General features: G+C 42.8%; 1 protein-coding gene across 1 annotated transcript; it reads left to right on the top strand.

Moving 5' to 3' along the window:
- The first annotated feature begins 1,968 nt into the window (after positions 1-1,968).
- Positions 1,969-3,935, top strand: LOC135508640 (alpha-1,3-mannosyl-glycoprotein 4-beta-N-acetylglucosaminyltransferase C-like). The gene is made up of 3 exons (XM_064928881.1): positions 1,969-2,256; positions 2,340-2,487; positions 2,603-3,935. Exons 1-3 carry the CDS (start codon positions 2,128-2,130, stop codon positions 3,787-3,789), a joined length of 1,464 nt encoding a protein of 487 aa, XP_064784953.1. The 5' UTR covers positions 1,969-2,127; the 3' UTR covers positions 3,790-3,935.
- Positions 3,936-10,228: the final 6,293 nt, after the last annotated feature.

Here is a 10,228-nt window from a genome sequence, read left to right as displayed (position 1 = left end):
AAGAGTACGATCAATTTGTTCCTGTCAGCATACATTCATCTCAGAGGCTGTTTATACTGTACATTACAGAAAATGTTCATTTGTAAATCAGACAACCCTGCAATAGCACAGCTCATATTTCTACCAATATACTGCAGGTCTGTCAGCAACACTTCCAGGTACACCAAACTCACTCCCACTTCTGTCCTATATTGGGGAACAATATGCTCCTATTGAATAAGGCTTTTGATCCAAGCTGCTTCCAGAGTGAAAGCTCTCTGAGTATTTACCTTTAAGATCAGAAGGAAACATGAAAGGCTTTGTGGTTCCATCAGTGGCGAGCGTAACGAGGACGGGAGGCGTGAGAAATGATTCATGTGTAAGCGAGCCTCTCCCAGGCCCTTCTCAGAAGTTTGCACTTTGACCCAGATTAGCTCTCTGCCAGAGGTCCACTGGGAATGGCTGGAGATGGAGGGCCGTACAACACACTGTACAAGGTTGTGTATGTCTCAGCGCACACACATGCACACATGCACACAACACATACATACATACACACACTCGCACACACACACAGTACATTACATGTATACATATGCATATCACCGATCCTCTGCCAAGTTTCACAGAGCGTGTGAGACCTGGAGAGGCCTACAAGCCACAGTGTCTCGTAACCACTGTGACATTTGGTGGAGGATCGGTGATGATCTGGGGGTGCTTCAGCAAGGCTGGAATCGGGCAGATTTTTCTTTGTGAAAGACGCATGAATCAAGCCACGTACAAGGTTGTCCTGGAAGAAAACTTGCTTCCTTCTGCTCTGACAATGTTCCCCAACTCTGAGGATTGGTTTCTCCAGCAGGACAATGCTCCATGCCACATAACCAGGTCAATCAAGGTGTGAATGGAGGACCACCAGATCAAGACCCTGTCATGGCCATCTCCAGACCTGAACCCCATTGAAAACCTCTGGAATGTGATCAAGAGGAAGATGGATGGTCACAAGCCATTAAACAAAACTGAGCTGCTTGAATTTTTGAGCCAGGAGTGGCATAAAGTCACCCAACATCAATGTGAAAGACTGGTGGAGGGCATACCAAGACGCATGAAAGCTGTGATTGAAAATCAGGGTTATTCCACCAAATGTTGATTTCTGAACTCTTCTTAAGTTAAAACATTAGTATTTTGTTGTTTAAAAATAAATATGAACTTATTTTCTTTGCATTATTCTAGTTCTGACATCACTGCATATTTGTTTTATTATTTTGACCAGTTATCATTTTCTGCAAATAAATGCTCTAAAAGACAATATTTTTATTTGGAATTTGGTAGAAATGTTGTCAGTAGTTTATAGAATAAAACAATGCCAGCAGCATACCACCCTGCATACCACTGCTGGCTTGCTTCTGAAACTAAGCAGAGTTGGTCCTGGTCAGTTCCTGTATGGGAGACCAGATGCTGCTGGAAGTAGTGTTGGAGGGCCTGAGGTCATTATAGATCCTATGGCACTTATTGTAAGAGTAGGGGTGTTAACCCTGATGTCCTGGCTAAATTCCCAATCTGGTCCTCAAACTATCACGGTCACCTAATAATCCCTAGTTTACAATTAGCTCATTCATCCCCCTCCTCTCCCCTGTAATTATTCCCCAGGTCGTTGCTGCAAATGAGAATGTGTTCTCAGTCAACTTACCTGGTAAAATAACGAATAAATAAATCTGTTCATTTTACCCAAACACATACCTATAAAGAGTAAAACCAGAGAAACTGATCATTTTGCAGTGGTCTCTTATTTTCTTCCAGAGCTGTACATACCTTACATATGCATACATGCACTGCTGAATTCAAACAAGCACAAAAAACACACTGTACAGGCAGTTCTGTGTACGCACTCACATAGACATACTGTACATTCAACAAAACTGGATTGACTTTGGGGGGTGTAGATCAATATCACCTACCAGACAGTCTACAAACAGTCTTTTGCGAATGAAAACTACCAATTTGTTCAAACAACTTGCTTTAGGGGATTAAATAAAAATCTTCCAGTGAGCTCTACAGGAAATCTGTGCGCATCAATGATATCCTTTGCTTTAACTGATTAGGCTCTGTTTTAATGCTGTTATTTCTCTTCCACCAGTGACTGTCACCATCATGAGGCTGGTGTGGAAGTCCCTGGACAAGATGAGGTGTTTCCGTAAACGCTCCACCATCCCCTTTCTGGGGGTCCTGATCACCTGTCTCCTCTTCTTCAATCTCTACATGGAGGATGGATACATGATGGTAGGCTGTCTCTGGATCTTCCTTCCTGTGATGTCATATTTGTATTTTACATTTTGAGTAACAATGTTGTCGTCGTTTTTTAGGAGACGGGTAAAAGACCTCTGAGAGAGACATCAATGCATCCTTCAAACACTGAGAGATACGTTCACACCTTCAGAGACCTCACTAATTTCTCTGGAACCATAAACGTCACATATCGTTACCTCGCTGGGACCCCACTGCCCCGAAAGAGTAAATGTACCTTTTAATATACCTGTAGATACACATGTATTTCATCCTGAAAGTCATTGATTTGTCTTTTTTATTATTATTATTGACATAGTCATATCAATGTTTGTGTTTACAGAATATCTAACCATTGGATTGTCATCCGTGAAAAGAAAAAGAGGAAATTACCTCATGGAGACGATCAAATCTATTTTTGACCAGTCCAGTTATGAGGAGCTGAAAGAGATTGTGGTGGTGGTCCACCTGGCAGACTTTGACCTGGCCTGGTGTGAAAACCTGGTGCAGGACATCTCCAGGAAGTTTGCCCACCACATCATCGCTGGGCATCTCCTGGTGATCCATGCCCCTGAGGAGTACTATCCATCACTGGATGGGCTGAAAAGGAACTACAATGACCCAGAGGACAGGGTACGATTCCGCTCCAAGCAGAACGTGGACTATGCCTTTCTCCTCAACTTCTGCACCAACCTCTCTGATTTCTACATGATGCTGGAGGATGATGTGCGCTGCTCACGGAACTTTCTGACATCCCTGAAGAAGGTGGTCACCTCCAGGGAAGGCTCCTACTGGGTGATGCTGGAGTTCTCCAAGCTTGGCTACATAGGGAAGCTCTACCACTCAAGAGACCTGCCACGCCTGGCCCACTTCTTGCTCATGTTCTACCAGGAGATGCCCTGTGACTGGCTCCTCATTCACTTCCGGGACCTGCTTGCCCAGAAAGACGTGATCCGCTTCAAGCCCTCCTTGTTCCAGCACATGGGCTACTACTCCTCATATAAAGGGGCAGAGAACAAGTTGAAGGATGATGACTTTGAAGAAGACTCCATTGATATCCCTGACAACCCTCCTGCTAGCCTGTACACAAACATTCATGTATTTGAAAACTATGACGCCACCAAGGCTTATAGCAGTGTGGACGAATACTTTTGGGGGAAACACCCCTCTACCGGAGACTTCTTTGTCATTATCTTACACGAAGCAACTCAAATCAGCAAGATAAAAATTGTGACAGGAACGGACGATCGTCAGAACGATATCCTGCACCATGGAGCTCTGGAAGTAGGAGAGAAGCTGGTGGGGACAAAGAGAGGAAGGCAGTGTTCTTCCTACATCACGTTAGGGGAGTTTAAATATGGCAACATTGAGGTTCAAGACGTGGACCACAAGATTGCCTTTGACATTGAGTGTGTTCGTATTGTGGCGACTGCCAGTCAGAAAGAATGGCTGATCATTAGGACTATAAGTCTGTGGACGGCACAACCTCCCAGTCAATGGTACACGGAGGGACCATATCGTTTAGACTAAAGTTTTATATTCACAGGCCTATTCATTTATATTGATTATATGTTGGAGGCTCTATGGTTTCTTTTATTATCCGTTATATTTAACATACAGTAAATATTTGAGGATTTGAACGTTAATTTGGTTCAACGTTGTATTTTTGTTATAAAATAAAATGCAGACAAATGTGTTTCCGTTTCTAAACAAGCACTTAACAAAGTTAGTGATTTTCACAGTTTTACAGAAAATACCATCTCTATCATAACAAACCGTTCATAAACCAGTCAATATCTAATTTGCAGAGGAATGACCTGTGATTGCCTTTTCTTCATATGTTTTCTCAACAGCAGATGTATAGCAGCCATGTATTTAATGTTGCAGCAATTATACTGACACAAGTGTGTTTTAAGATTCCTGTGTTATTTCAATGTGTCAAGTGGAGAACAAAACACTAGTTTTTTCCCATCTTCAGAGGAGCTGTGATACAGTCCAAACCACTCTGAGGAATGAGGTAGAGCTTTCTACACATGCAGTATTGACTTTGGTGAATTGGGTGATGTGTGGCCCTCTTTTCCTGGAATTACAATAAACATTTTCTCTAAAAAAAAAAACAACTTAGTGAAGCTCTTGAGCATTGGTTGATCACAGTCGAATGGCTGGAATGGAATAAATGGAACAGAGTCAAATGTGTAGTTTCCATATATTTGATGTATTTGATACCATTTAATTTATTCCATTCCAGCCATTACAATGAGCCTGTCCTCCTATAGCTCCTCCCACCAGCCTCCACTGGTTGAACATCTCTTTGAAGAACTGCATCATTTGTGGGGTATTGTGTTCTACTTAGACCAAGAGAGGAGAGTAGTGCCCCCTACTGGTTCTTCAAAACCTCTTCTAGCAGTACAGTATTTGGCCAGAGAGGAGTAGATGGAGCAAGAGGCCCAACTCCCCCCTCACTTCCTTTCCGCCTGTGCCTTGGTACTTTAATTGCTGGTAGTTGTTCATGTTGGTAGTTGACCAGCAGGCATGCCACTGTGAACAGTTGAATGATTATATCTGACAGGTACATCACTGTCTCAAAGAGCTTGTGGTCTTTGACTCTACGCATTGTTCTCTCTACCGGTCCCCTCAGTTTTGCAATGATCTGTGTCTCATCCGGCAGGTAGCCAGTAACCGGAAGGTTGCTAGACCGAGTCCCTGAGCTGACAAGGTAAAAATCTGTCTTCTGCCCCTGAGCAAGGCAGTTCCCGGGTGCCGAAGACATGGATGTCGATTAAGGCAGCCCCCCGCACCTCTCTGATTCAGAGGGTTTGGGTTAATTGCGGAAGACACGTTTCAGTTGAATACATTCAGTTGGACAACTGACTAAGTATCCCCTTACCCTTTCATCATCCATCACATTGCACCCTGCTGGCATCTGTGTGCCTTTTGACCAGGTAGTTGGCCGGTGGACCTTACTAGGTCGTCCACACCGGGGCCCTTATCCACCATAATTGCCGCGTCTGTAGTGAGTAGGGGAACGATGCCACACTGCAGGAATATCTCCTAAACACTTACAGCTCCAGGATAGAGTGCAGATACAGACGTGACTGCGCCATGTAGTGCCATCCCCACCATTACCTTGAACGTGGAGACAGACTGTACAGCTGTGTCATGACGTTGCCTCTTTGGGTGTGGCGAGCCCCATTCCCCTCTCCCTACCTCCCCCTTTCCTCCTTCAACTAGGCTGCTGTGGCCAGAGAGACATCGTAAATTCCTGAGGATCTCCTCATGGACACACAGTATAGAGAGAGTACATTTTCATAGAGAACAAAGGAATTCCTTCCACCTCACAGAACTTGATGTAGGAACAAATGTCATGTTCCGGAGAAAGTATAAAAGATCGGTGAAGAATCCAGCTACGAACTTGTCCGTTTGTCACAACTTGGGGAAGCTCATGGGAGACCGTGTGGCCACATTACCATAACACTTTATATAATAGCCTCAGATATAAGGTTTACATCTAATTGTTGTATAAGATGAATGAGTGTGATACTGTTTACACAATTTTACAATGTGATTTTGGACTGTTTAATGAAGGAAAACTCAAAAAGGGAATTTGAGTTAACTAAATCAGAGGTACGCCCCTGAGCCCAGTTAGGGTCAGGCGTCCTGGGACAGCCCCTTTCTGCTGAATAATTCCGAATAAAACCCAACTTTGAGAAATTAGCACCAGACCATGTTTTTCTCCATTAGGAGGGGACAAAGGTTGTAGACCATTACTGAATCTTTTAACCATACCACGTGGTTAAACTCTTAGACTATCGATACCGACAGAATAAGAACAAGTCTGTGATATTAATTACTAGTCTGCAGCTAGGAATTCGGTATCATTGAACACGAAGAACGACAACCACCGAAACATTCATTCTATAACAAATGAATGAATGTCTCTGAACTATCCCCTCTAACCAAGACAGAGAGAGAGAGAAAGAGAGAGAGGACGAAACTCTCCAATAGAAACAAACTTTTCACCAGTGATCAAGACGACACACTGAGCGTAAATATATATATTGATTGCAATTGTTCCCGAATGAGTGAGCGTTCATGTGTAAAGGATTAGCATTTCATTTGTTATAATTATTAACTCTGTAGTGACTTCTTAGTCAACCCCCACTTCCCTTTTGTCTAGCAAGCCGCCATGCCGGTTTAGCCCACTAGGGCACATTCTCCTATCATTTCTTGTAACCATATTTACTGTTTGTTTATGCATTTCTGTGAATTACTTAGTTAGTAATAAATAAATGATTTAAGACAATTGATGTATGGATGACTCATAGTGAAGACTGGGTTTGTGCAGATAACCAACAATTTGCGACTTTTGGAATGAGACTAACGTGAAGTAAAGTAAATAATTCATTAATTCGAAGACTAATTGATCAGATAAAATATCTGAAAAATTATTTTAGGAAATGATAACTATGCAATCTGACTACTTTTCCTTGGTGCCCCGACTTCCTAGTTAATTACATTTACATGATTAATCAGTAATACTAATTACAGAGAATCTTTGATAAAAACTAAGTCTTCAATTTAATGATAGGAAAGACACGACAGCTGATAGGAGGATGGTGAGTGGCAGCAGAGCTCTGTAAAGTCTACCAGAACTGTTATGTCTGCATAGTCCTTGAACTCCAGGGGCAGGTGGGCCCTGACGCTCCCTGGTGACATCCAGATGGAGGCGGAGCCAAGCAGGCAGTACAAGATGTTGGCCCAAGAAGTGATGATGCGGCTCACGGTGGACTGGCAGACGCTGTAGCTGATTGGCCAGGTCCCTCTGCTTCAGGCCCAGTGCAAGACGAGTCATGAACAGGAAACACTCATCCATCTGTGGAAGGGCATATTGAACACAAAGCAAAACATATTGGTCATCAAATAGATTGTCCTTCATTTACATAATTCTTGAAATCAATAGTAATAAACATTATGTTTATCATAAGCAGAAATGTTGCTTCATTGTTGGGAAAATAGGTTAAATGGCAGCATTACTTCCTCAAGACTTCCTGATTAGGCTCTATGATCTCCTGGATCATTAAAAGCCTGAAAGCACTTGCCTCATTAGTAGTACCATTGTGTGTGTGTACTATCATGCCAACTCCTTGTCACTCATTATCGTGACAAAGAATGTTTGGCTTGACAATGACAGCAATGGAGTTGGCAAGAGCCCAAACAGATCAGGAACCAGACTGGATCATTTTACAATACTGTACTATACTTAAGTAAGTAGTCACTTACAGATTTTCCTCCAGGAAGGCTAGCCATAGCTGTTTTAGCTTTGTTGACTCAGACCATCTTTGTTGTTGCTGCCGCCTGTTCAGTCAAATGCCAGAAGGTAATCAGGTGCTTGTGGCTTGCAAATCTTCAGATTATGACTGATATGTACAATTGTGTCTGTCTAGTTAAACATAGTTGGATACGGTAGTTAAGATATACTAAAAAGTGCTTTTCAATGTCAGTTTTATCCCAGCATGTTCAGGGACACTGAACTCTTTGGAACGCCCCAAGGGTCCTTGGATGAAAATCATGTCATCTGGACAAAAACATTTAAAAAAACATTTTGTTGTGTTACAGCCTGAATTTAAATTTGATTAAATTGTCAAAGTGGAATAATAATAATGTTTTTATAAATGTTTACAAAATTATAATAAAATGAAAAGCTGAAATATCTTGAGTCAATAAGAATCTCACCCCTTTGTTATGGCAATCCTAAATAAGTTCAGGAGTAAAGATGTGCTTAACAAGCCACATAATAATTTGCATGGAGTCACTCTGTGTTCAATAATAGTGTTTAACATGATTTTTGAATGACTACCTCACCTCTGTACACAACACATACAATTATGGTCCCTCAGTCAAATAGTTAATTTCAAACACCGATTCAACCACAATGACGAGAGAGGTTTTCCGATACCTCGCAATTTTTTAAACAAAAAAAGTATAATTTAACTAGGCAAGTCAGTTAAGACCAAATTATTATATACAATGATGGCCTTCCCCGGCCAAACTCTGACCCGGTTAACACTGGGCCAATTGTGCACCGCCCTAAGGGACTCCCAATCACAGCCGGTTGTGATACAGCCTGGACTCAAACAAGGGTCTGTAGTGATGTCTCTTGCACTGAGATGCAGTGCCTTAGACCGCTGCGCCAGTTGGGAGCCCAACTGTATGTTCTCAACGGACCCAGCAAATCTCTGCAGACCAAAGTAGTGTTGTGCTGCCAGATTCTTCAACTTCTACTGCAGTTCCTCTATCTCTAAGAAATTGGTCCTCGATCTTCATCAGGACCATATCCAGGGCTGCAGGCTCAGTGACTGCGCATTACTGAATGTGAGTATCCTCCTGCTTCTAGGGGAAGGGGGTCTCTCTACCCTTTCTCACACAGGTCTCTGTTTGGCCGGGATGATATCATTCCAATGGAACAAGGTAGGAAGCCTTTCTTGAGGCGTCTGCATCCTCCTACTGCGGTCACCTCTGCAAAGTTGCTCTCAACAATGAGTGCTGCATACTTTATGGTGTTTAATGAACTTTTATTTTTATGAGACATATTTTCCTGACTTCATCCACAGGAAGTGTGAAAACGAACAGTGGAGTTGTACCAATGATGTGCATAAACCCTGGATGACTGGTAGGGGGCACTGTATTGAAGCCACCTCACAGCCATCTTGGCACTTCTCCTCAGTTGTAAAAAAAGATTTTGGAAGAAATAGTGATTCCTTTTTTAATGCCTACATTTGTTTTTGACAAATGAATTCTATTACAGACACCTTGATGCATACTTTTAAATTACACCATATATACACAAAAGTATGTGGATACTACAAATTAGTGGATTCGTCTATTTCAGCCACACCAAAAGTATGTGGACACCTGCTCGTCGAACATCATTTCCAAAATCATGGTCATTAATATGGAGTTGCTGAAATAGCTGACTCCACTAATTTGTAGATGTTGGAACATTGCTGCGGGTACTTGCTTCCATTCAGCCAAAAGAGCATTAGTGAGGTCGGGCACTGATGTTGGGCGATTGCGCCTGGCCCTCAGTCGGTGTTCCAATTCATCCCAAGGTGTTCGATGGAGTTGAGGTCAGGGCTCTGTGCAAGCCAGTCAAGTTCTTCCATGCCGATCTCAACAAACCATTTCTGTATGGACCTCGCTTTGTGTACGGGAGCATTGAAATGCTAAAACAGGAACGGGCCTTCCCCAAACTGTTGCCACAATGTTGGAAGCACAGAATCGTCCAGAGAATGTCATTGTATGCTGTAGCTTTAAGATGTCCCTTCACTGGAACTAAGAGGCCTAGACAGAGCCATGAAAAACAGCTCCAGACCATTATTCCTCCCCCACCAAACTTTATAGTTGGCACAATGCATTGGGGCAGGTAGCGTTCAAGGGAATCCACCAAACCCAGATTCATCCGTCAGACGGCCAGATGGTGAAGCGTGATTCATCACGCCAGAGAACGTGAGAGTCCAATGGCGGCGAGCTTTACACCACTCCAGCCGGTGCTTTGCATTGCACATGGTGATCTTAGGCTTGTGTACAGCAGCTCAGCCATGGAAACCAATTTCATGTCGCTCCCGAGAAACAGTTCTTGTGCTGGCATTGCTTCCAGAGGCAGTTTGAAACTCTGTAGGGGGTTTTGCAACTTCTCACAAAACGTCTCAATGTTCATAACAAAAAGGCAGACAACTTGGAGATAAGGAATAACAAAATATATTTATTAACTGAAGTAAACTAAATACAATTAACAATGGTGTGTGTAATCAGTAGTGTAAGTGAGTGGTTGCATGCATAAATGTGATAATGAGGGGTGTTAAGGTGCCAAAGCAAACAAACGGCCCCAACCAAAATCTAACAGTGTGTCTGCATGGAGTCACCTCAATGCCACTCAGTAAGCAATGGACCTGATCGGACAGCTCAGAGC

The sequence above is a fragment of the Oncorhynchus masou genome, chromosome 22 (assembly GCF_036934945.1).
Source record: "Oncorhynchus masou masou isolate Uvic2021 chromosome 22, UVic_Omas_1.1, whole genome shotgun sequence".
In the NCBI taxonomy this organism is placed as follows: domain Eukaryota; kingdom Metazoa; phylum Chordata; class Actinopteri; order Salmoniformes; family Salmonidae; genus Oncorhynchus; species Oncorhynchus masou.
Note: the sequence above shows the minus strand (reverse complement) of the source record. Positions and strands in the feature narration are given on the sequence as shown.

Coding starts and splice junctions, on each gene's coding strand:
- LOC135508640 (XM_064928881.1), top strand. CDS start 2,128: ATGAGGCTGGTGTGGAAGTCCCTGGACAAGATGAGGTGTTTCCGTAAA. Junction 2,257..2,339: donor TGGAGGATGGATACATGATG/GTAGGCTGTCTC, acceptor GTCGTTTTTTAG/GAGACGGGTAAAAGACCTCT. Junction 2,488..2,602: donor GACCCCACTGCCCCGAAAGA/GTAAATGTACCT, acceptor TTGTGTTTACAG/AATATCTAACCATTGGATTG.